Consider the following 27,061-nt stretch of genomic DNA (forward strand, 5'->3'; position numbering starts at 1 on the left):
GGCCTGTACAGGGTCATAGTTTGCTTGGGCTTGAAGGGACCATGACCTATGGAAGCACCTAAGATTAAAAGTCACTAATATGCACTGTTCCCAACACTGGGTTTGATATGTGAGCCCTTTTATTTCATCTTTCCAAGTAAACTGAGAATTACCCTCAATGTTATGGATAAGGAGAGAGGGACAGGGTGTCAGAAATGTGTCCCAGATCACAAGCCAAAAAAATGGTTGAGATTTAAACAAAAGCAGTCACATTTCAGAGCTCACGCTGTCAACTGGCACCCTAGTTGGCGTGCTGCGGGGGTGGGGGAGAGTCTGCAAGGGAAGACCGAGCTGGGGGGCATTCGACCCAACTAGGCTGGGAAGGCTTGGAGCTAGCTGACCCGATTTTGAAATCATCATTATCTCAACTTGACAGACTCAGACTTAGGATAATTCATTTGGCCAACTGGAAAAATCTAAAGCAAGCTACATTTCACCTCAAAAATTTTCATGATTCGTCTTGTGAAAGCACTTTCATAATAAAACCTAATAAAAGTTGAAGTTGGGGGGGTGGGAGGTTGGGGTACCAGGTGGTGGGTATTATAGAGGGCATGGCTTGCATGGAGCACTGGGTGTGGTGAAAAAATAATGAATAATGTTTTTCTGAAAATAAATAAATTGAAAAAAAATAAATAAAACCTAATAGTGTAGACCTAGTAAATACAAATTGCTAGAACTTACCCTGAGAGTTCATACTGAACAAAAGAATTTGGCAGGTCCTTTAAGGAGCTGAATAGTGTGGTTCAGCCCAAACTCGAATAGATTGTTATGCTCTATACAACCTCTCAAGGCCTTTGCATTCATGAAACTCTAGCAGAGTGATGCTCTTCGACCCGGAATCCTTAAAGAGAGCCAGGTACTAATACATAGGTAGTACAATTTAAGGGAGACTTCAAAATTTATTTTCCCCGAATATCATTGTGTTTACCCATCAAACCAGGGATGTATGCTAATTGTACAAAAGTTAAGCAATTCAAAAAAGTGAAAAGAAGTAAAACTGAAAATTTCCCTAAGGGAACACCATTATGAACATATTGGGTAACATATTTCTGATTGTCTCATTCTAGATTTTAGATATAGATATATACGTACACACAAACATTATTTATGGGATCATAAAATGTATGCTGACTTGTATCCTGTACTCTTATATGTAAATATGTATATATAACTTATACACATATTATCTGTGTGTATATAAATTTAGAGGGCGATTTTTCCATAATAAAAAATAAACTAGAATGACACTTGGGGCACCTGGGTGACTCAGTGCCTTTGGCTCAGGTCATGATCTCAGGGTCCTGGGATCGAGCCCCGCATCGAGCTCTCTGCTCAATGGGGCGCCTGCTTCCCCCTCTCTCTCTCTCTGTCTGCTGCTCTGCTTACTTGTGATCTCTCTCTCTCTTTCTTTTTTTTTTTTTCTCTCTCTCTTTCTGTCAAATAAATAAATGAAATCTTTAAAGAAGAAAAGAATGATACTTGATTCCCATTAGTTAACATATGGTGTAATATTCGTGTCCGGTGTACAGTGGAGTGATTCAGCACCTCCACACATCACCCTGTGCTCATCACGACAGGTGCCCTCCTTCATACCCCCGGCCCCACCACCTCCCCTCTGGTGACCATCAGTTCTCTAGACTTAAGAGTCTCTCTCTTGCTTTGTCTCCCTCTCCTTTTTTTTTTTTTTCCTTTGCCAAGTCATCATTTTACATCCTAGTTTTTATAGCTGCTTCGCATGGTCATATGATCATTTATTTTTCCACGCTTTTCTGCATGGACATTTAGATTGTTTCCAAATTTTTCCATTAGAGACAATCTAAGAGTTGGACATGTTGGTTAATCAGGAGTATATTTTTAAGAGAATCAACTGCAGCAGAAGTGACTATGTTTGTTGAATTAGCTCCAACAGTAGTCCTCAGGCTGTCTGACCTCTCAGTTCCGAGCCAGGATCCTGGGAGTCTTGTGTCCTTCTAGTTTAAAATAGAAGTGGAGATTCTAAGGGCTTTCCTCTAAGGAACTATACAGGTCTTTACAGAATGCAAAGGACAGTGGTTCCAGATGGTGGGACAGTCTCCACTCAAGCCAAGTGGAAACTGAAACTATAGTTTCAGTTGGCAAGTTTGCCAGAACAGAAAGCCCCCGCAGGTGAGCTGTTGGGCTCTGTAAACTGCTTACAACTAATGATCATTACTTTGGCAGCTGATGAGGCTGACCCCTAGTCATCCCGGTGGCATTTGCACGCGTACCCCTCTTTGGCAGCAGCCCCTGCCGCCCACCAGCTGTTAGCACCAGGTCCTCCCCTCTCACTTCCAGTATTTGAATTCCACAAGGAGAAGCCATCACTCAGGTACCCCAGATCCTGGGGTAGGACAGTGGGGCTCTGGCATTTCCAGCAAGGAGGAAACTTCGCGGCATGTAGCGCACAGTTCAGCTTTTCTCACGGAGTCTCTCCGAGGAGGCCAGTTCCATTAAACTCTCATTTGTAAGGCACCCATCACTCTGCCATCAGTTTTCTATGCAGCTGAAGGGAAACAGCACTTCCTGCCAATAGCATGGGAGCACAAACCCAGTCCTGCGACTTGACAGCTCTGTGGCCCTGGGCAAGATAGGACCCTCTCCGGTAATCCTCAGTTAGTTCCTCTGAAACATGGGGGTGACAACAGTCCCTCAAAAGGGTGCCTAGAAGATTAAGGGAGAAAACTCACTCACTTTGCTATTCCTGACGATAAGAGCTTTATTACTGTTAGCTATTATTGTTAGTGATGATGAAGTCTTTGTAAAAACACAACAAACTTCTGTTCCTCCCACCCCTAAGAGTTGATGTCATGACTGAAAATAATACATAGGGATATGCCCAGCACGTCTGTGTTCCACATATGCTAATTTCCGTTTCTCTCTGACATTACTGAGGGCTTCGTTTATTTCCTTGCATGGACTCTCCCTAATCTACAGTTTAAAACCATTAAGAAAAATAACAAAATAAGTGCATGTTTTTATCTCCTATCCTGGCTGTGGTGAAATAAATACCTGGGTGTGGGTATAACAGTGATGCGCTGGTGAGAACAAAAATGGGCAATATTTGTGGAATTGTGGAACGTGTTCACTGGAAGGGACCTCAGGAGCAGTGCAGGCAAGGAGATGGATCGCAAACAAATGGCCATGGTCTCAAGAGGGGACGGACCCCAAGAGCTCACTGGCAGCCAACTAGACGTTGTCTTAGAGATGATCTTATTAACCTAGTAGACTCCTTGGTTGGGAATGTTGGTCAAGGAAATGGCTGGGTTAAGAAAGCATCTTGTAAAAACATAAACTGAGAACTGGAAACTGAATCGCGTGGTTATTTGGCCATGGATAGTGCCTGTGCGGTGTTGACACGTAGAAATCGTTTCTTCCCTTCCATGCCTAATTAAGGGTGCTTTGGGACAAAAGGAAAAGACCGAATACCCCATGCTTGTCCTCACAGCTTCCCTCATTTCTGTCCTGTGAAGGTAAGAGATGCACAGTGTGGAGCCGAGACCCCAGTGCCATCGTGGCTTTGCCAGTGATCAATCATCGTGGTTCGCTCTTTGATTCATGAAGTCAGCAAATACCTAATAGGCATTTACTCTGTGTCAGGGATAGTGAGTCAAAAGATCCCGCATTGCAGGTCGCTTACAGATGAGGGAAAGGAGACAGGAGCTGAACAAGTAATGAAAACTGTTCTGTGTAGGAGTTTGTGATAGAGCTGGAGAGAACAGGCAAGCGGGAAGGGGAGAGGGAGGGCAGTTTCTTTTACAGAGTCTGGGGTGAGAACATGCCGATGAGGAAACATTTGAGCAAAGAGCTTCGGGAACTGAGAGAGGGACTCCTGGGAATATCTGTGGGAAAATATTTGCGCAGAAAAGCAGACAGACTGAGGCACGTGTTTCGGGTGTATTCCAGGAAGAGGAGCAAGGAGGTTGGGCGTGGCCTCAGCTGAGTGAGTTGGGGGTAGCTGGGATCCAGATGGTGTAGGACCTTGTAGCCGCTGTGGCAGCTTTGTCTTTCCTAGGAGCGGGATGCAAAGGCACTGGAGTGTTTTGAGCAGAGGAGCGACCGGTCTGCCTTTGTTTTGCAGACAGCTGTCTTATAAGGGGCAGAGCCTGCTGGCTGGGGCAGGGGTCCAGCAGAGAGAATAGGGGCTGTTTCCCACCCCCTGGCACTTTCTCACTTCAGGTCACGATAACTCCATACAGTGTACTCTTCAGCAAGAACTGGGGCTCAGAGAAGAGAAGCAACTCAGCGAAGTCAGGGTTGAGGTCCAGACCTGTGACCCCAACTCAGAGTTCTTTCCTCTCACCCTATGTACAAATAAAAATGTAGGTCAGCATCACAGCGAAGAATAATGGACACGTTTTCCATCGGGTGTGTAAACCACCCAAGAGACTGAGGTCATTACAATAAGGCTCCAGAGAGAACATGACTTCATTTCTTTGCTGGTCTTCAGCCCTGTGACACGGCTCATTTTTCAGGCTGACTGTCCACATGTCTTTTAGACGTGCATGTCCACATTTTGTGTTTTGTTATGCACGATCACTGGGTTCATTTGAATCCCACTCATCTGTCGTCTTAAAGAGTTTCACAGACTGCGTAGAGGGCCCTGGGCTGCTTAAGGCAAATTCGAATATCATTTTTCTCTGTAACCCGTCGTAGAGATTTACAGATGCTGCCCGCATCCTGAGACCCATTGGTGTGAAGTGTCCTTGTGTTCTCCCCCAAGCACCCGCCCTGTGAATGTCCTCTTGGACGGGGTTCAGTCTGTACACTTGTGCGTGAACGACACACTTAATAATTGCGTTACACAGTAAGCAATTCACAACTCCAAGGGACAGTGATCTTTCAGCTGAAAAGCAGAAATGGTTTGTCAGGTCATTTCCCTAAGGCTTTCATGCATTCCACGTAATGCAGGCTTGAAGATTGTTTGTGGCTCAACAGGTCTAGAAAATGTTGATATTGCTATTACGTGATTAACCTCATCACCCAGATCTCTTCATCTCCTCACAAGTCACCTTGTTGAGGGGTGCCTGGGGTGGGGGAGGGTGGGATTCAGTGAAGCCTCCAGCTCTTGGTCTTGGCTCAGGTCATAGGATCCTACCTCTACCACAAGCACTAGAAGGCAAACAGAATTTCATTTTTATGCTTTTTTGATTGCAGAAGAGAAACTATAAAGTACGCTCAAACACATTATGTGGTAGGAAATGAAACAACACAGTGAGAATCCAACACACTTGCCCTCTCCCTATCCCAGCGGGCACCACACTAATTGAGCCTCTGGTTACACTCTTATCTGGTCCACGGGAAGGAACATGGATGAGGGTCGCAGACCTGGATTTCTGCCCGGCTCCAGTGATCACAAACTGTGTCACTCAGGTGGCATCTGAGATGGGGAGGGGGTCCCTGCCATGCTCATGCACTGGGTAATTTGGGGACGAGAAGGCATTCTGTTACATTAATGCTGTGGGCTTTTTCCTCACTTATTTTCTGTGCTTTTCTTGAAGGTCCAGTTGAAAAGTGAAGAATCCAAAACCTTCGCCATGAAGATTCTCAAGAAACGCCACATCGTGGATACGAGACAGCAGGAGCACATCCGCTCGGAGAAGCAGATCATGCAGGGGGCGCATTCCGACTTCATAGTGAGGTACAGACCCCCGCACCCCCAGGGATACTGATTCCACTCCCCCTGGAAAGTCAGCCACCAAACCCACCACACCCCTGCTCACCAGCACATGTTTCCTGCACCCAAGGAACATGCTCTGAAATCTGATTTTAAGAAAGCTTGTTAGGCTTTAAAAAAAAAAAAAACACCTGAAGTTTGATTCTATCCTTTATTTATTTTTTAAAGAATCAGATTTGTGAAAAGAGCATGCTTTTCGTAAAAGAGGGATCTTGGTTTTCGATGCACTCTGTGACTCCAAAACCCTCTGTAGATTTCTGGAGCTTGAAAGACAAAACACATAACTATCCTCTAATTATTTGAATACTAATATGTATTTTTTTTAATTTGGGGAAGATTTAAAAAAATGAAAGGACTATTCCACCTCCATATTTTCAGAGCATTAATAAGAGGATAATCGGGAGGTCTTCGATACAAAATAAATAAATAAAACCTGTTCCAGTTAATTTCTCAGAGGCACTTAAAAACAGGGCCGAAGGTGAATTTAAGAAATAGCATGGGAATTTCATACATGTCTATGTTGTGAAATATATCTATTTTATATGCAGGTAGACTGAACGTTTATCACCACTCAGTATGGCTCAAGACACCATATGCTGTAAACAGCAGCCAGACTGGGACCCCAAGAAGCCACTTCGGTCCATAATCCTTAGAACTCATGCACTCATTGCCTAGGACAGACTAGCCCTACACCACACACTTCTTGGGAGCCTGTTGCCTTCTTTTCCCTATTTACAAACAGGTCTCTCTCTTTCCTTTAATGCCATTTCAAGGTTGGTAAATCAAGTATCAGACAAAATCTGAGCACTTAAAACATGTACATTCTCTTCAAGGACAACAATGTTGATAACCCTTGTTTTCTTGTTTGCAATTCCCAGATTGTACAGAACGTTTAAGGACAGCAAATATTTGTACATGTTGATGGAAGTGTGCCTGGGAGGAGAGCTCTGGACCATTCTCAGGGATAGGTAGGAGTTTTAAGAAATTTCTATCATTTCTTTTAAAATGTTGACTCTGGTGGTCCATAAGAAGAGTCCGTTCTAAAGTATACGATCATATTTACATGTTACATATGCTCATATTTCAGAAAATAATACAGGGTGGGACCCACTGTACACACATGCTTTAGTAAATATGACACTCTTTCTGTTTCAGATTTGTAACTAATGATAAAGGTTAATCCAGCGTGGCAATGGTAACCTAGCAAGCTATATGGTCTTTTTTGAACTTGAGTATCAATCAGTTAACTGTATACCTAGAATTCAGTTCATTGCTGTGACATGAAGAGAATCGAGGTTTGTTCTAGTTGCTATCTGGATTAATTACCAGCCTAATTGTCTAACTCATTGGCCAGATGGACTGTCTGCCTTTCCTGACATTGAGAATTGTTTTTTCCCCCGAGTTACCATTTCTTCTGGCTTTATATTGCTCTTTGGTTTCAAAATTAACAAGTTCCAGCCATCTTCTTCAGGCTTTCAGCTGATCTTGGGCAAAAAAGAATCGACTTATAAGCAGTATTTCACATAAACGATCTAATTCAGATTTACTTACGTTTGCCCTGTTAGGGCAAATAAAGTTGCTTTAGTGAGTGCTTGTTTCTCTCTCTATTTGGAGAACTAACAAATTAAAATCTATTCTATGAAATGTCCCAGGAGATCATTACCAATCCAAAATGTTTACTTAAAAGACAATTTTCTTCCCTTGTGAATTTCCTATGACTGATCAAACATTTAGAAGTCATCCTTGTTCTTTTGAAGGTTCACTTTTTGGCATCCTTTCTTTTTTCATATTTGTTACCGTCTTACCCATGTCCTTTTTCATGGGGTAACATCTTACTAAAACTCTGTCCTAGACTGCCCTGTTGTTTCCAGAAAGCCAGGCTATTTTTTGACAACTTGTTACTCTGTAGAGATCCCAGAATAGTAATTAATAGAACCCAGAATAGCTTATGAAGTCTCATCCCTAATAGCATTCTTACAACAACTTCATGTCTTTGCATGAAGACCTTTCGGGTCTTATCCCCTTTGCCTTCCTTGTATATATCAAATCGATTTCTTTTTACTTTATCTTGTCCTAATTACACTGATGCTGTGTTTCACTTCTTAAATTTAAGGTAAACAACTATACAGGGCAATACATCGTGTTGTCCTTGGGGCCAGAGTAAACATCTGTATTAAATTTATAGCACATTGTTGCATGATTTCTAGTAATATTTGAGCACAGATTATATGCCAGGCATTGTGCTAGAAGCCGGTGATTCAATGATAAAAAAAAAAGATGTGGTCTCCTTCTCCTAATTTACAGGCTGCTGCATAAAAGTACCATTCTGACTTCTGAGTTAATGTCTGCTTCTTCTGAATGTGGCTCTACTGTATCATTTTTGACCTGACCTTCCAAGCCCCTAATTTATTTGAAATATTGTCCCTGATTTGTTCTAATTAGAACAGAAGGTTTACAGGTGGAAGTAAACACGAAAGCGATAATAAGCCAGAGAGAGAGAGGAATGGCTTCAGGCTTCTTGTAACTTCTTTAAGCAGGCAACAGCAACACAAGTCAATCTCAAGTCCACTTGTGGGGTGTCAATGCACAGGAATCCAATTTCAAATCTAGTTTCTGAAAGAAAATATTATTTCCTATGTCTCCCTGTTTAACTTGATTTGCATTTCGTTGGCTCATAAAAGCCAGCCCAGGCTCCTGAGGGAGACCTGTTTTGATCTGCAAGGGCAGCTACGGTTGCTATTAATAAATGATTTACCTTTGGAGGATAGGATGGAGGTAAACTGGTCCTTTCTCTACCTCCACCAGGATGCTTTTTTGGTCAGTTCCATTTCCTTCCCTTCTATCATCCTTGGGTTTGGGATACACGGTTGGTGAGTCCCCCGGCCTCAATGCGCTTACTCCTATGTGAAGAGGCAAGATCTGGAGATAAAAGCTGCCTGCTCCTTTCCAAAGAGTCAGGACAACCAAAGCCTCAGCATGAAGAACAATAGATTTATCATAGATGTGGGTAGCACCTTATTGCTTTTTTCCCCCTACTCAAAAAATTGGCCTGGGGGACAGCGGGGGGTGAGGGAGAGGGAGATGGAGGCTCCAAGGAATCCTGCCACTGACTAGCTTTGTCACTCTTTGTTTGAAGCTGGAAGTCCTAAAGGTTAATTGTTCACAAGAGACAACAACAAAAATGCCAAGAGAAAAAGGAAAATAATTCTATTAGTCACAGTGTCTATGAAAATATCCATAATCAAATCAATTCATATTCAATTCATTCAGTTTTCTTTTCGCATCCGAGGAAAGCAACAGTAGGGAGAAGCTATTCTGAAAGGATAAAGGAAATGTGTTTGGGTTGATTTTTAAGAAAGGCTTCTGTGGCTATTCTGTACTGACACGGTAATACCTCTAAGCCTCGGGGATTTAGCATAGGAAGTCTCTGACTTTCACAGTCTCTGACTCTCACCTAGCCAGTGAGATGACCAGCTCCTGGCTCTCTTTTTTCTCATCCGCCTAAAAAAGGAACACAGTGGTTTTTGTTGTTGTTGTTGTCAAAAACTAAGAATTAAAATACTACCAAAAAATGAAGTAAAATGATACCATATACACAAAGAGGACTGGAGGACTCTTAAGTTTATCTTTGAGATACAACTAACCCCCCTGAAATGTTAATTGTTGCAATTATTTCTCTGGTTTATTCCTTAGGAGCTAACATGTTTTAATCTTTTTATTTGTGACTTTTTGTTTTCCACACATTCTGTACCAGTATTTGGAATAGATTGGACGCATTATATTTTATTCACCTTTCCTCCATAACACTGAAAGAATTGGCAATCCCTATGACTTCCTTAAAAATGAAAGATTAATATGATTATATATAAATGCTGGTATGTCATAATATATTCTAATATAAACACATTTATTAAACTTGGTATAATAGTCATCTAAAATTTAACATTCCAACTGTTACTTTAAATTTTTTTTTAATATAGGTTAGTATTTCCTACTGAATATCTTATTTTAGAAACCATAATTTTCAAATCATGCACATCTCACTTCTGGTCATGTGTCCTCCTGGGTGTGTTTTGTAAGCTGGCGAGTAATTTAAATCTCGATCCTCTTTGATTCTAACTCTGTTGTGGATGATAATTATTATTTAAATTCCATCTGGGATGGCAAAATGGAGAGTGCAGATCCAAAGTATGTCAGGGGATCAGGAGGAGAGCAGACTCAAAGGATCCTGAAACCACCTCATCCAGGGGACACACTAAGATAACACCTACATTTTACAATGAACTCTGAAACCAACCTGAAGACTCAGAGCAAGCCATCCACTGTTCATGGTAGAGAAGAGCCCGCACTGGAAAAGGGAAGAGGCGTGGAGACATGGGAACCCTATCTTCTGTGAGATCAGTCGCAATCAGGAGGGACACTGCTGGCACAGAGAGACACCGCTGGCACGGAGAAGCAGCAGGAAGACCAGACCCCACAGCAGGCCCCCCAGCACGGGGGGCTGCACAGGGCAAACAAGAACCTGTACCATTTGGCTTGGAAAACCAATGAGGCTTACCTCGGCAAGGTTTTAAAATCAGCTGGTCTTGGGTCCAGGGACTTTAGATGTCAGTGGGCTTAACTCCAGAAGGGCCTGAAGGCAACAGAAAGCAGGGTCCCTGCCCCGAAAGAACAAGCACAGTAAACAAGTTGCCAAAACGGCAAGGAAACAGCAGTTTGGAAAGTGCCTGGAGTACACATGAAGGACAGTTATTCAGAGTGTGCACAGGAGTGGCAGGAATCTTCAGGAGACTTGTCCAGGAAAAAAGTGCTGGCAGGCATCTTTTCTCTTCCCTTTTCCAGCCTTGATGGCCAGACACTTGTGGGAGCCAGTGCTAACCCTCTCCAACGAGCTTGCTAAGCACGGCGTGGCCCACTCCCGCATTCCCTGTGGACCTGTCACTTTCCACCAGCTCCCCTCAGCAGCCATCCCTCCAGAAGGACTCCTGCTTGGAGGAGAGGGGAAGTTAACCCAAGCACAGCACCATCCCAGTAGCCAAGCCTTCCAGCTGCCACCACCTCGAGAAAAGCCCAGCCCTTCGGTGCACCCACAGCTGTGGCAGAAAGACTAAGTGTGGACCACTCACCTAGTGACCCTGCCACTTTCTTTCCCATGCCCACCTACAAGAAATAAGACAACAATCCCCTTTATAATGGCACCAAAAAGAATAAAATGCCTAGGCATAAATTGAACCAAGGAGGTAATACAAACAAATGGAAAAATACTCCATGCCTGTGGATTGGAAGAATATTGTTAAAATGTGCATACTACTTTGCATACTTCATTGCAATCTCTTTCAAAATGCCAATAGCATTTTTCTCAGAACGGGAGTCATCCTAAAATTTGTATGGAACCACAAAAAAAGAGCCCAGATGGCCAGAGCAAGCCTAAGCAGAGCAAGACCAAGCTGGAGGTATCACAATCCCAGGTCTCCAGATAGACTACAAAGCTGTAGTCATCAAACCAATATGGCACTGACAGAAATACAGACACACAGATCAGTAGAGCAGAATAGGGGGCACAGAAGTAAACTGCCACTATTGTATCGTTAACTTATCTACAACAAAGGCAAGAATAAGCAATGGGGGCGAGGCAATCTCTTCAACAAATCGTGCTGGATGCAGAAGAATGAAACTGGACCACTTTCTTACAGCAGGTACAAAAATAAACTGGGAAGGGTTGAAGACCTGAATGTGAGACCTGAAACCATAAAACCCCTGAAAGGAAACATAGGTAGTAATCTCTTGGATATCATCACCCTTAGCAACATTTTTCTAAATCCATCTCCTCAGACAAGGGAAACAAAAGCAAAAATAAACTTCTGGGACGACACCAAAATAAAAAGCTTCTGCAGAGCCAAGGTAACCATCAGCAAAGCGAGAAGGCAACCTACTGAATAAGGGAAGATGCTTGCAAATGTCATATTCAATAAAGCATTGATATTCCAAAATATATAAAGCATTCCTACAGCTCAAGGAAATAAAAAAATCCAAGGACCTGAATATTCATTTTTCCAAAGAAGATATACAGTGGCCAACAGACTCATGAAAAGATGTTCCACATCACTCCTCATCAGAGAAATGCAAATCAAAACCACCATGAGGTACCACCTCACCCCTGTCAGAATGGCTGGAATGAAAAAGACAAGAAACAACAAGTGTTGGCGAGGATGTGGAAAAAAGAAGCCTCTGGCACTGTTGGTGGGAAAACAAACTGTGCAGCCACTCTGGAAGGAGTATGGGAGTTTCTTGAAAAGTTAAAAATAGAACTACCCTATGATCCCCTAATTCCACGTCTGGGTATTTAGGCAAAGAAAACAAACACACTAAAGTGAAAGGGTCCATGTGTTTTCTGTGATTGTGTGTTTACTGCAGCATGGTTTACAGTAGCCAAATACAGAAGCAGCCCAGGGGTCCAACAACAGATGAGTGGATAAAGATGTGGAGCACATATACAACAGAACATTACTCAGCCATAAAGAATGAGATCTTGCCATTTGCAACCACAGGGGTGGACCAAGAGAGTATTACACTAAGTGAAATAATCAGAGAAAGACAAATACTATATGCTTTCACTCATCTGTGGAATCTTGAAAACAAAACAGACTCTTAAACATAGAGAACAAACCAGTGGTTTGTCTCCTCCAGAGGGGAGTTTGGGGTGGGGGGAGGGGAATGGGTGAAATACATAAAAGGGAGCAAGAAATACAAACTTCTAGTTATAAAATAAATCAGTCACAGAGATGAAAAGGAGGACAGCATTGAGAATACCGTCCGTGATAGCGTAATAACGTTGGTGACAACACTGAACCATGGTGAGTACTGAGGGATGCAGAGTCACTGAATTGTTAGGTTGTACATCTGAAACATTGTATTTACACTTGGACCACAACGAGAGGCAGTATTTCAAGGAAATGAGTCACTTTCATACTCATTTCATATCCCTTACCTTACAGTTGGTGGTTAACCTTCATGGGTTGCCATACCCTTCAGGTATACTCAGGATTGGCGTTGGTAGACAAAACAGGAACGTGCTGTATCTTTGCTGCTTTCTATCATTTCAGGACCCTATTTATCACAAGTAGATTAAACACTGTGATTAAATCGAAAGCTGGGTCTATCCATAAGTATATACGCCTCTAATTCTCTCAAGTTGTTATCTACTGCCATCTAGCTAAAATAAAACTACCACTCCTTCCCAAAGAAGGTATAAGACCCTATTCCATCCTTGTTTTAATTGAAATGACACAACTGTCAAGGCATAATTTATTGTTTTCAAGAGCTATTTAGGGCAGTGATTTATTTCTTTAAGCAACTTTCTGTTGATAAAACAAGCTTTCATTTTTGTTTTAGATCAAATATATGTTGTCATTTTCAATTCTAATAGTAATTTTTCATTTTGAGTCACCCGAATGCTATGCTTTGTGACTGCATTCTAGAAGTACATTTTAAAGTCTGCAAATTACCCACATCAAAGGTTTAGTGATAAAGCTGTGTTGCTGATAAATATTTTGTATGCATATACTAGGTCGATTTGCCACATAACATGGAAACAGATTTGAGATAGCATTTTCATTTAATTTTAAAAATCAGTTACAAATATGCTTCTGTAGGGGAGAGACTCAAAATAGATTTTTCAAGGAATGGAAACCAGCTTTCTAGAACCTTCCAAATTCCCAAATGGCTCAGAATCAGAGAAACCTTGAAACAGAGCTGTCAAGCACTGAGGACCCAAAGGTGAATGTTGGTGGTCAGTTTACTTTATGATGAAAGTTGGGAGTGATCTATGGCGATTAACCTTGGCCATGAAAGGCAGCAAATACCCCAAAGACAGTGTTATCACAGACCCCCTCACTCCCATCCCCAGAAGACTTCAGATGTGTCTATGTTATTCAGTTTTCCTGGATTAAGACACAGCAGCTAAAGAAGACTATTTCAGTGCTCAGTTAGAATGGCTCATATTTACCAGGGGCCCAGTTGTATGCCAGGCACTAATTCTAAATATACACAACAATTATTTGTATACTTAAGACAATCCAGTGAGATAGTTTCTATTACTGGCCCCATTTTGCACAAGAGAATCCTAGAGTATGAGGGAGGCACAGTTAGTTGCTCAAAATTAAATAAGTGAAACTAGAATTTGAGCCCAGGTTTCTTGCTTCAGTGTCCATATTCCTAACTTAGAGCTTCCTCCAGTGAATATGAGTTTGTATTAGGGTTTTTGTTTTCATCTTCCCGCTAATGACTGATTGAGTCAGAATACACCTTTGAGTACCCTTCGGCTGAGATTTCATGAGAGGTTGATCTCTCATAAGTGTTCACTTTCCTGACAATATTTGCAATGTATGTCTTTTTCGTCCCATTACCAAGTGAATCCCATACCAACAGAAATGTTGCCCAGAGTCACAAATGCAGAAACAATTCCAAAGAATAATCAAGAATTTGTAGGCTTTCAAAAATTGCAGTGTTCCCTCTGCAAAGTGAGTTCCAAGTCAGCAGATGGCTGCAGCATACAGTATATCATTCCTGCTCAGAGAAACTTTTTCTTGTCCTTATCTATTCACAATTGTTTGGTGCATACATTGTTGAAGAGAAACTAGAGTTTTCCTAAGGAGAAGGAAGATTCTAGTATCTGTGAGTGTAGATAGCCTCATGCCTTGAATTGTATTTCAAAAGGAAACTGTTTCTTTGGGAAGAGCTAATTATTTCAGTGATAACTCAGGGGACATTCGTAGTTGAGGAACTTTGTAGGAAAAAAACCAGGTCTGAGGTTTTAAAATACTCATTTGTCAAGCTGTGTTCATGAATATCTCTATTTCCCCTTGTGAATGCGGTAACTTTTTTTAAGAGCAGATTTTGGTTTTACTGTTTTCAAACAGCCATTCTTTGCAAATGAAGCAGAGGAATATCTTGAAATGAGAAAACAACTGAAATCCTGTCCGAGAAACTAATGTCTTCTGTGCTTTCCTTTTCTGTGTCTCAGAGGTTCATTTGAAGATTCTACGACCAGATTTTACACAGCATGCGTGGTGGAAGCGTTCGCCTATCTGCATTCCAAAGGAATCATTTACAGGGACCTCAAGCCAGAAAATCTCATCCTGGATCACAGAGGCTACACCAAGCTGGTCAGTGCCCTCTACACACCGTGTCTGCCCTGCGGTTTTAAAATACTCCTTTGTCAAACTGTGCCCATGAACATCTCCACTTCCCCGTGCTAATGCTGTAACTTTTCTTAAAAGCAGATTTTAGCATTGCTATTCTCAAGCAACCGTTCTTTCCAAATGATGCAAAAGTTGTGTAAGAAATTAAATTGGCTACATCTAATTTAATACTGGTGGCAGAATGTGTTTTAATGGCTGTGCTCTAGATCTAGAAGACCTTTGGAGACCTTTTCTGAATCTGCTTTCTGCTGTTCACAGGGAAGGAATATTTACACTGTAGAAAAAACTGAACCGTTTTATGTATAATCTTTAACATTGTATTTATTTATTTGAGAGAGAAGCAGACTCCCCACTGAGCAAGGAGCCCACAGGAGGACTGGATCTCAGGCTGCTGGGTTCATGACCTGAGCCTAACACAGCCTCTAAACTGACTGAGCCACCCAGGCTCCCTGGTTTATGTATAATCTTATGGGAGGGGGGTGGGCTTGGTAGGTGATGTTATCCGGGCCATTTTAAGTATAATAATAGTAGTGATCTTCATAATAATAACATTGGTCAAGCCCTCTAAAGACTTACACAGGACAGAAGTTCTCTTATTATAAAATGTACAGTTTTTATGGCCATTGCATCTGCCAGTGCCTGACTCTATATTCAAACTCTTGGAATTTCCATTCAGCCCGTGGTTTTCAAAGAAATCAAATCAAGGGCAGTTAATGATTTCTATTCTCAACCACATTGTTTTAGAAAAAAATAGATTTTCTGCATTTGATGCTCCTCCATCAAAAGGTTGCTAGAAAAAAAACAAAGAACGCATTTGCATTTTGTCCCTGTTTGTGTTTACCAAGGGCCGGGATGAAGCTTATGCCTCAGCTTCTTCCACTGTCAAGTGGCTTCTCAATGCTAAATGCATTCCCAACCGCCTCAAGGCAGGAGAAATTCTGCCTATTCGGGAAAATTGGTCAAGGAGGTCCAACTGGTCTTTTAAACATTTTCAGTAAAGGAGTTATGGCCCAACCTCCCTTGGCATGAAAAGAAGAGTAGATGGAAAATATTTCTGGAAAGAAAGATTTGCCCTTATCTGTGATGATATCAGTTTCATCCTCAACTCAGGTTTCAGCTTTTGCTATTGAACCTGAGGGAGGCTGTGTCGTTTGAAGTAGAGAGGACTCCTTCCAGAGCCCAGGACCACAGGAATGTGCCTCGGTTTTTATTGTCTCATCAGTGCAGTGCACTGCAGCTCGGTACTGCCTTTCAGCTTCACGTAAGGGTCTTGAAATAACCTGTTTCTCTTTCTTTGTAAGGTTGATTTTGGCTTTGCAAAGAAAATAGGATTTGGAAAGAAAACGTGGACTTTTTGTGGGACTCCAGAGTACGTAGCCCCAGAGATCATCCTGAACAAAGGCCATGACATTTCCGCCGACTACTGGTCACTGGGAATCCTGATGTATGAACTTCTGACTGGCAGGTATGGGCATTGACATAGAACCACTGGTAAAAATAGACCAGAGCACAGATACACACACATGCCTTTGTCCCTCTGCTCAGGCTGTCTTCCAGCACATCTCACTCTTTCTTGTTCCAGTACTTCCATGAATTATGCTAGTGACCAAGAGTTCATCAAACAAAACTCTAAAATGGGTCCAATGAGGGCAAAAAAACTCAACGCCAACTTTTGGCCTCATCATTGCTAAATTTTTATATGTATATGACAGTGTGGAATAATCTTGTGTCTTTCCAGGAGGTCTTCGAGCCCAGTCCCTTAGCCAGCAATGGAGCAAGGGAGATGATGGTGCTATAAAAATATCTAGGGTCAACTATCCGTAGAAATAAGAGGACATGTTGTTACAACTACATGAAATGAGAATGCTTTGCAGGTCTTCTGTGTAATAATATTACAGTCATCCACAACTAAAAAGGGTACTGTGGCTACTTCCAGGTGTAAGACAGATTGTCAGCTCCCCAAGGACAAGAAAAACCAGTAGACCATCCTGCCAGGACCAGGCAACAAGTAGTAGTAGGGTCGTTATAAAGCACAGAGTTCCAAAGAGGGCTCAGTGTGTTCAGGGGAAGCTGTTGAGTAAGGCAAGACCACAGCCAGGTCCTAGAGGAAGAAGGGTTCTTGCTCAAAGGAGCAAGGAGAGGACAGTCCAGACAGAGACATGCCTCCACTAGAGGGCAGTAGCTTCATGTAAAAAATAATAATGGGAAACTGAGGGCTGACGGAATGGCTTTTGCACATCAAAAGATAGAGAGGGGCCACTTAGAGAATGACAGGGGAGATAGAGGTGATAGGGTGAACTGCAGGAGGCCTAGTTACAGGGGGACAGGGAACAGATGCCTCTGCACTGGGCACAGAAGAAAAAAGTCATGGCTTAAAAGGGCAACTTCAAATAAAGGGACCAGCCCTAAAATCCTGCCCAAGGGCAGGAGAGCTGCTGGAACGTCCTACAGGTCGAAGGGGCTAGCAGGCACCCCTATTTATGTTTTCCCACCACCTTGACAGTGCAGAGAGGAGGAGCAGAACCCTGGCACTGGAGCTGGTCCCACCCGTGTGGCCCCAGCATGGCACACACCAGGACACGATGGCTCCAGCCATCTCACCGAAGTACAACAGGTGTAGAGCACCCCAGAACACTCCAGCCATGCCCTACCTTGCCAGGATAACCCCTATCCATGCCTACCATGGCTCTAGCTGTCCTGGCCAGGCATCTTCCCTGTGGAGAACCCTGGGACTGCCCCTGCCCACATTGCTCTGACCATCCTACGAGGATGGCCCCAAACAAAATGGTCCATGCCCCCAAGTACAGGATAGCTACAGCTCTGTACAGCCAGCCAAAGTCACCAGGCCACACAGTCTACACAGGGGTGACCATATACCAGATCATTCCTTCAAGTGGAGAAGTAGCTGTTCTCCCTAATTCTAGAAGCAAAGCAAGTCAAGCAAAAGGAGGAAAGAGAGGAATACACTGCAAATGAAAGAACAACACAAAACTCAAAAAAAAAAAAAAAAGTAAATGAAATGGAGATAAGCATGGGTGAACTTTGTAAGAACTTTAACATACAAGAAAAAAAGAATGAGTCAGAGTTGAGGAACACAGTAATGTAAATGAAGAATATACTAAAGGTATCAATAGGAAATTAGAAGAGACAGGAGAATGGATCAGAGACCTAGAAGACAGAGTAATGGAAACGGAAACAGAAACAAATAAACAAACAAAAAAAAAAAAAAAGAGGGAGAGAGATCTTAGAAAATATCAGTCTTCCCATTATCTAGGTCCCAGAAGGGGAAGAGAGAGGGGGCCAAAAAAAGGGCAGACTACATATTTGAAAAAATAATAACTCAAAACTTCCCTAACCTAGAAAAGGAAATAGACATCCAGATTCAGGAAACCCAAAAAGTTCCAAACAAGATAAACCCATGACTCATAATATTTGAACTGTCAAAGATTAAAGAGAAAAAAAATTTTTTTTAAGAGCCAGAAAGAAACTCCAAGTTATGTATAGCTATCAGCTTATTTTTCAGGAGAAATTTTGCAATCATCTGGGAGTGGCATGGTACAAAGTGCCAAAAGGAAAAATACCTACAACCAAGAATACACTACCAACAAATTTATCACTCAGATTTGAAGGAGAGAGAAAGTTTCCCAGGCCATCAAAATGAAGGAGTTCATCATCATTAAACAGGCCTTACTTTTAAAAAAAAAAGTTAAAGGGAATTCTTTCAGTTGAAGAGAGAAGACCATAATTAGAAGAAAATTATAATAAAAGCAAACATACAGTAAAGGTAATAGAGCAATGACTTATAAGGCGAGTATGAAGACAAAAGTAAGTAAAATCAACTATATCCAAAAAACGTTAAATATGACAACATATACACAAAGTGGCAGGAAGGGAGTAAAAATCAAGTTCTTTTAGAATGTTTTGAATGTAAGTCACCTTCAACTTAACATAGCCTATAGGTAAGATATGTTAACCACAAACCTAAAAACTATAAAAGATAGGCAAAAGACCGAACATAACACTAGAGAAACTCATCAAGGAAAGAGAAGAGAAAAAGAAACTGAGGACTACAGAAACAACCAGAAAGCACCTAACAAAAAATGGCAGTAAGTACACATCTGCGAATAGTGACTTTAAATGTAAATGGTCTAAATGCTCCCATCAAAGACGCAGAATGATGGGATGGCTAAAAAAGAAAAGACCTCTGCTGCTTGCAGGAGGCAAACTTCAGACTTCAAGACACACTGACAGTGAAAATAGGGAAAAAGATACTCCATGCAAAAGGAAGGCAAAGTGAATAAATAAATGTTGCAGTAGGAGAACTTCTGTCAGATACAATAGACTGAAAAAAACTGTAACAGACAAATCTTACACAGTAAGAAAGGGATCGATCCAACAAGAGGACCTAATGGTTGTAAATATTGATCCACCCAACATGAGAGCACCTACATCTATCCAGCAAGTATAAACAGACATAAAGGGAGAAATGGACAGTCATAAAATAACAGTAGGGGATATTTACACCCCACTTACATCAATGGACAGACCATCCAGGCAGAGAAATCAATAAGGAGACCGTGTCTTTGAAAGATGTGGGATTAGATGGATATAACGTATATACAGACCATTCCAGCCCAAAGCAGCCGAATATACTCTTTCCCTGTGCACATGAGACAACTGAGGCCACAAAGCATGTTTTTTAACTACAATGGTATGAAACTACAATTACAAGAAACTGGAAAAAAACCAAAAACATGCAGAGGAACAGAGAAAAACCAAAAACGTGCTGAACAACGTACTACTAAACAACCACTTTGTTGATGAAGAAATCAAAAAGGAAATTGTTAAAAATACATGGAAACAAACAAAATATATGGAGACAAATGAAAATGCAACAATCCAAAATCTTTGGGAGGCAACAAAAGCAGTTCTAAGAAGGAAATTTATAGGGCACAGGATTACCTCAAGAAACAAGAAAATTCTCAATCTAACCTTACATCTAAAGAAACTAGAAAAAGAACAAGCAAAGGCCAAAGTTAGAAGGAAGGAAATAATAAAAATCAGGAAAAAAAGACTGAAGAAATAATAATACAGAAGATCAATGAAAGTAAGAGTTGTTTTTTTGAAAAAATAAACCTCTAGCAAGACTCATGTAGGAAAAAAGAGGATCCAAAATCCAAATAATTAAAATCAGAAAGGAAAGGGAAGTAAAAAAATGACACCAACGGAATACAAATGTTATAAAGTATGAATGCTATAAAAGTTTAGATTGTCCACTTTGTTAGCATATAAGGAAATGGATAAATTTCTAGAAATATACAATCTTCCAAAACAAATCAGGAAGAAACAGAAATCTGAACAAACAAAAACAAGTAACAAAATTGAATCAGTAAACAAAAAAAACAAACAAATAAAAGGCAGGGAATAGAAGTCTTCACAGGGAAATCTACCCAACATTAAAGAATGTTAAAGCTAATCTCCCCCAAACAATTACGAAAAAAATAGAAGGAAAGCTTCCAAGTGTATTCTATGAGACCAGCACTGTACTGACACCAAAACCAAAGACACTACCAAAAAAAGAAAACTACAGGTCAATATCCCTGAAGAATATGGATGCAAAAATTCTTGACAAAATATTAGCAAACCACATTCAACAATCCATTAAAAGGATCATTGACCAAAATTAGGTAGAATTTATTCCAGGGTTGCAAGAGTGTTTCAATAGTCTCAAATTAATCATCATTATAAATCAGATGAACAAGAGAAAGGGCAAAACCCGTATGATCATCTCAGTGGATCCATGAAAAGCTTTTGACAGAATTCAACATCTGTTTACAATAATACTGTCAAAGTGGTTTAGATAAGAACACGCTTTAACATAATAATGTCCCAATAGGCTAGCTTAAAACCAAGATTTTTCTCTAAGATCCATAAACAATATATTTTCAACACTCTTATTCAACATAGTAATGGAAGTCATGGCTGAAGCAATCAGACAAAGAAAAGAAAATGTATCCAGACTAGTAAGGAAGTAGCGAAACTGTCACTATTTGCAGATGATATAATACTATATCATAGAAAACCATAAAGACTCCATCAAAAAACTGTTATAAATGAATTCAGTAAAGTTACAGAATACAAAATTAATATACAGAAATCTGGTGATTCTAGACACTAACAACAAAGTGGCAGAGAAATTAGGACAGCCAATTCCATTTACAATTGCACCAAAAAGAATAAAATAAAATATATTTAGCCAAGGAGGTGATAGACCTGTTCTCTAAAAACTATTAAGTATTGATGAAAGAAATTGGAATAAATAGATATTCTATGTTCATGGACATTAAGAATTAATATTGTTAAAATGTCTATATTATCCAAAGCACTCTACAGATTCTGTGAAATTCCTATCAAGATGCCAATAGCATGTTTCACAGAACTAGAACAAATAATACTAAACTCTGTATGGAACTACAGAAGACCTTGAATAGCCAAAGTGATCTTAAGAAAGAACAGAGCTGGAGGCATCACAATCCCAGATTTCAAGATATTCTACAAAACAATAGTAATCAAAACCATATGATACGGGGCGCCTGGTTGGCTCAGTGGTTTAAGCCTCTGCCTTTGGCTCAGGTCATGATCCCAGGGTCCTGGGATCGAGCCCCACGTTGGGCTCTCTGCTCAGCGGGGGGTCTGCTTCCCCCTTTCTCTCTGCCTGCCTCTCTGCCTACTTGTGATCTCTCTCTGTCAAATAAATAATAAAGAAAAAAAAGAATTTAAAACCATATGATACAGGTACAAAAACAGATACCAAGATCTTTGCAACAGAATAGAGAGCCCAGAAATAAACATTTCTTTTATGAATAATTTATCTCCAAAAAAGGAGGCAAGAATATACAATAGGGTGAAAATCGTCTCTTCGGAACACTGGACAGCTGTATGGAAAAGAATGAAATTAGACCACTTCCTTACACCACCCACAAAAATAATCCCAAGATGGATAAAAGACCTAAATGTGAGACCTGAAGCCATAAGACTCCTAGAAGAAAAAACATAACCAATAATCTTTGTTTTAAAAACATTTTATTTATTTGAGAGAAAAAGAATGAGTGGGGGCAGAGGGAGGAGAACCAGGCTCCCCCCTGAGGAGGGAGCTCAATTTAGGGCTCCATCCCACACCCCCACAATCACAGCCTGAGCCAAAGGCAGATGATTAACCAACTGAGCCTCCCAGACATGCCAGTAATTTTTTTGACATCCATGTTAGCAACATTTTTCTAGATATGTCTTTTAATGTAAGGGAAACAAAGATAAAAATAAACTACACCAAAATTAAAAGCGTTTGCACAGCAAACAAGACACAAAGGCAACCTAGTGAATGGATATATTTGCAATATATCCAATAATATGTCCAATTAGGGGTTAATATTCCAAAATATACAAAGAACTCCTACAACTCAGTACTAAAGAAGTAATTCAATTTAAAAATGAGCAGAAGACCTAAATAGTGATTATTCCAAAGAATACATCCATATGGCCAACAGACACATGAAAAGATGTTCAAATACAAACCCAAACCACCATGAGATGTCACCTCCCCCTTGTTAGAATGGTTAAATAGCAAATGATGGGGAGGGTGGAGGGCAAAAGGAACCCTCATACACTGTTTGATGGGAAAGCAAACTGGTACAGCCCCTGTGGGAAACAGTATGGACGTTCCTCAAAAAATTAAAACTAGGACTACCAAGCAATTCAATTCCATACTGGGTATTCCCCAAAGAAAAGGAAAACACTAATTCAAAAGAATATATGCTCCCCTATGTGTACTGCAGCATTATTTCCATTAGCCAAGTAAGGAAGGTAGCCTAAGTGTCCGTCAATAGATAAAGGGATAAAGAAGATGAGATAGATACAGATACACACACACAGGACTATTACTCAGCCATAAAAAAGAATACGATCTTGCCATTTGCAATAATATGGATGGACCTAGTGGATATCATGCTATGTGAAATAGGGCAGGCAGGCAAAGACAAATACCATCTGATTTCACTTCTCTGTGGAACCAAAAAAGAAAGTAAAAGAGCAGAAACAGACCCATAAATACAGTGGAGAACAAACTGATGGTTGCCAGAAGGGTCAGGGGGGATGATAGGCAAAAGCAGGGAAGGGGTGTGGGAGGTACAGGCCATGGAATGAGGAAGTCGGGATGGCAGGCACAGCACAGGGGATATAGTCCGTGGTACAGCGCTATGTGGGGACAGATGGCAGCAACACTTGCAGCGAGCACAGTGTAGTGCATGGGTTGGTGCAATCGCTATGTTCTACACCGGAAAGTAATTAACACTGTGTGTCAGCTATACTTCAATAGGAAATTCATAATAATAGGAGGTCAGTAAGAGTCACCTCTTGAGGCTCACCGCTGGCTACACGTGAAAGTCTGCAATTCATCCAGAGGCAGTCATTGAGTATTTTCTGAAAAGGAGTAGGAACCTATGTGGTCGTGTTTAGGAATAAGCAGCCAGTCGTCCTGTGTAGGGCAAACTAGGAAAGGGACAGGCTAGCTGGGTGGAAGGGCATTCCAGTAATTCACATCTGGGAAGCTCAGAAGTTCGAACAGGTAAGAGGGCTGTGGGAAGAAAGGCTTGCTGAAGAGAAAGTGGTAGTGGAAAGGACAGCGAGACCTAGGACTTTAAGCCTCGGGTCCCTTGTGGGGCTTCTGTGAAGGTATGAGGTGCTGAGCAGAGGGGTGTAGAGCAGAGGCCGCACTCCACAGATGCCACGGCCGCTCTCCTGCTAACATCCCCAGGAACACTTGTGCTGGGGTCCTTCCTTGTTTGGAGCCTGCTCCTTCAAAGGAAATAATTTGAACTGCTCTTGGTGAATGTGATGGGCAAAAATAATCCTCGAGAGAGACATGAATCCGGTATTAGGAGAACAATTTCCAAAGCAATTATTTGTCCTGGTGCATCACTTTGATGGAAGGAGGGGTCTTTTTCATCTCTGTGTTCCCTGAGCCTGGCCCAAAGCTACCCTCCGTGGATTGGTCTAGCTCATGGGGCCTCCTAATAAGGATGCCTTGGGTCAGGTTATCCACTGAGGACTGATGACCGGGAGGAGAAGGTAGGAGGAGCATTCCTCTGCAGAAGGACTCAGTCAGCAGATCACCGATCACATGCTCTGTGCTGGGCATTCTCCTGCACTCTGGGAACACTGCAAGACTGAGAACAAGACTGAGTCTGGAAAGAAGACAGACACAAAGCATAGAAAGTGGCATAAAGGGTGTGTCAGAGAGCATGGCAGGCCACAAGTTTAAATTCAAGGGGTGCCTGGCTGGCTCGGTCAGTGGAGCAATACAACGCTTGACCTCAGGGTTGTGAGTTCAAGCCCCACGTTGGGTGCAGAGATTACATTAAAAAAATAAAATCTTTTTTTTTTAAATGCAACAACTGAATCGAATCCTTGAATTTAAACTTTATGTTGGTTGATAGAGGTCATGGCATCAGTTCCGTGACCAGTGAGTGATAGTATTGGCAGGAGATGGTGTCCTATCACTGATGTCCTTGGGGCATTCTAGTGATTTTGGACTTCATCTCAGGTGTAATCAAGGGCAGGGAAAGAGCTAGAAAGTGGAAGAAGCATCTTGAATGGCCAAGGACAGCAAGAGGGGTCCCGCACCTGCCCTAAAAAGACAACAGACAAACTTGATCCAGGATGGTTTTGCTAAGTGATTTCCTTGAAAAGGTTTCCATCCTGTTTTGCTATTAATCCAGCATCATTTCGTTACCACTACTCAGGTGTGTCTCCAGATAAGAATAGATGTTCTGTGAAGTTATAACAATTCAAGACTTCTTGTTTAGAAAACCAAAGTGATTCTCTTTTCATTTCTCTCACAGCCCACCTTTCTCAGGCCCAGATCCTATGAAAACATATAACATCATATTGAGGGGGATTGACATGATAGAATTTCCAAAGAAGATTGCCAAAAATGCTGCTAATTTAATTAAAAAACTATGCAGGTAAGCATTTCAGCCCCATAGCTTTTGAAAGGATCCTAATTCGGAAGTGATTAGATTCCTTACAGTTCTTATTTTCTTTCTAGGGATAACCCATCAGAAAGATTAGGGAATTTGAAAAATGGCGTGAAAGACATTCAGAAGCACAAGTAAGTATTCTTTTCTCGTCCCTTTCTGTGGAGGGTCCAGAAAGCAAAACAGGTACCCACTCCCCTCATGCTGGGTGATGGGTGCACTTAGCCTATGGGAACACCCAAGGGGACATCAGTCCAGTTAGCCTTCTGACCTAAGGCCCTTCTGCTATATCTCAGGGACACACACGACCCCAAGCCATACTAAGCGACCGGTTCACTGAAGTCAGTTTCTCCCAACTCACACTAATGGGCATTTTTCCTCTCTAGCTCAAAGAGGAAATGTGTGCTTTTAATTCTGGGATTCTCCTCTCTACCAGGATATCAAAAACAAAAGTCCTCTACCATATTATACCTCATTTCCCAGACTAAAACTGGAATATATTTTTCCCACCACTTCCTAAGTAGATGATAAAGAAAACAAAAAACAAAAACAGTGTTGTTGTTGTTTTTTTTAAACCAGAGCAACATCTTAAATATTAAACCTTACCTAGTTAATTGGATATTTGATTGCTAAACTAAGACCAAATTGTTTTTTTTTTTTAATGAGTCTGTTTTTGCAACCCTCACAAGAAATTCACATACCAGGTGAACTTACGTATCAAAATATCTAAAACGCCTAAGAATTTAGTGTAAGCATTTGCTACTTTAAAGACAGAACAGAACCAAAAACCTTAGCATTGTCTGGTCCGCATTTTCACAGGAAAAACTACACAAAATACCTTCAGTCTATTTTAATTAAATGTGTTGCCATTTCATTAGGAATTGTTATGACCCTAGTATTGCATATTTAATTTTCTACAAACATGCAAAAAAAGTGCCAAGTCAGAGTTAGACCTCATACAGTGATGTGGAAAGGTTAATTAACTGAGGCCACCCACAGAATCAGTACAAAGCTAAAAGGATAATTTTCTATCCTGACTTTTCATGCCCTGGTTCCACAGCCTTAAAATCAAATGTCCTATAAAGCTCAGGGCCAAGCAGATCATGACATTTGTTAAGTTATAATGATAATATAAGAATAAGGTCATACAGACATTCTGCCTGAAATGCCTGGAAAAGGAGTTATTTTCTAATTGGTGTTCAGTATTTCAAGAATTAACTTACTGTATGGAAGACATATTTTAAAAACCCTGAGCAGAAAAATTTGCAATTAAAGAGAACACATTCTTGTCACGTGGAAAATGTTTGCCTAGTTCCTTTCTATCACGTTTGTTGCAATGAAGTTTTAGCTGAAGAAAAATGACTTTAACTAGCTGCCTTTTCTTTTTTTCCTTTCCTAGATGGTTTGAGGGCTTTAACTGGGAAGGCTTAAGAAAAGGGACCTTGACACCGCCCATAATACCAAGTGTAAGTACAGGATCCAACTTACAGCTCTGTGACACATGTACGGTGTTTATGTCAGTGTTAAAGTTTTATTGTATGTTCAGATTAAATAAACTACAGGAGAAGTACCATCTTAGAATAGTCGTATATAAAACCCAAGCCTAAATGCAGGTCAGTTAGGGGATAGTCATTTTATATATACTTTGCCATTATCTTTCTAAACTATTCATTCTAATTTCTTTGTGGCTAAAAATGGGCTTGCAGTACAGTAAGTGTTCAGTATGCACTGATGGAGACAGAAGAACATAACGGGTATCCAGCAACCAGTTTCCTTTTTTGTTTTCTTTTTCCAGAATATCTGAACTTCATACATTATTGCCCAAGAATACATTAGGACTACTCACGCATTAGGACTACTCATGAATTATGACCAGTTTAGTGTATACAAGAGTCCATGTGGGTGAATTAGGGCAATGGGCTGTTATTCTGTCTTTATGATCCCAGTTTATGCCCTATCTTGCTCTGTCCCCAAGAGCCTAGCCCATAAAAGCCACTCGGAGCATTCCTGTGCACTCTGTTTTCAGCAGCTACGGATTCCTGGCCAATAATGTTTCTTTCATGCTCCCAGCTCACTTCCAAGTACTCCCAGGCAGTACT

The 27,061-nt window shown here is 41.1% G+C and overlaps 1 protein-coding gene across 3 annotated transcripts in view; it reads left to right on the forward strand.

Annotated features, from left to right (window-relative positions):
* PRKG1 (protein kinase cGMP-dependent 1) overlaps positions 1-27,061 on the forward strand; it is a 1,249,306-nt gene that overhangs the window by 1,216,665 nt on the left and 5,580 nt on the right. For all 3 annotated transcript variants that reach the window (XM_044239523.1, XM_044239522.1, XM_044239524.1), the window contains 7 exons: positions 5,556-5,695; positions 6,610-6,699; positions 14,754-14,895; positions 16,233-16,396; positions 24,828-24,950; positions 25,034-25,096; positions 26,362-26,428. In XM_044239523.1, the coding sequence (XP_044095458.1) occupies positions 5,556-5,695; positions 6,610-6,699; positions 14,754-14,895; positions 16,233-16,396; positions 24,828-24,950; positions 25,034-25,096; positions 26,362-26,428 (789 nt within the window). The remainder of the gene's footprint in view (positions 1-5,555; positions 5,696-6,609; positions 6,700-14,753; positions 14,896-16,232; positions 16,397-24,827; positions 24,951-25,033; positions 25,097-26,361; positions 26,429-27,061) is intronic.

This window comes from Neovison vison, chromosome 2, assembly GCF_020171115.1.
Source record: "Neovison vison isolate M4711 chromosome 2, ASM_NN_V1, whole genome shotgun sequence".
Taxonomy (NCBI): Eukaryota; Metazoa; Chordata; class Mammalia; order Carnivora; family Mustelidae; genus Neogale; species Neogale vison.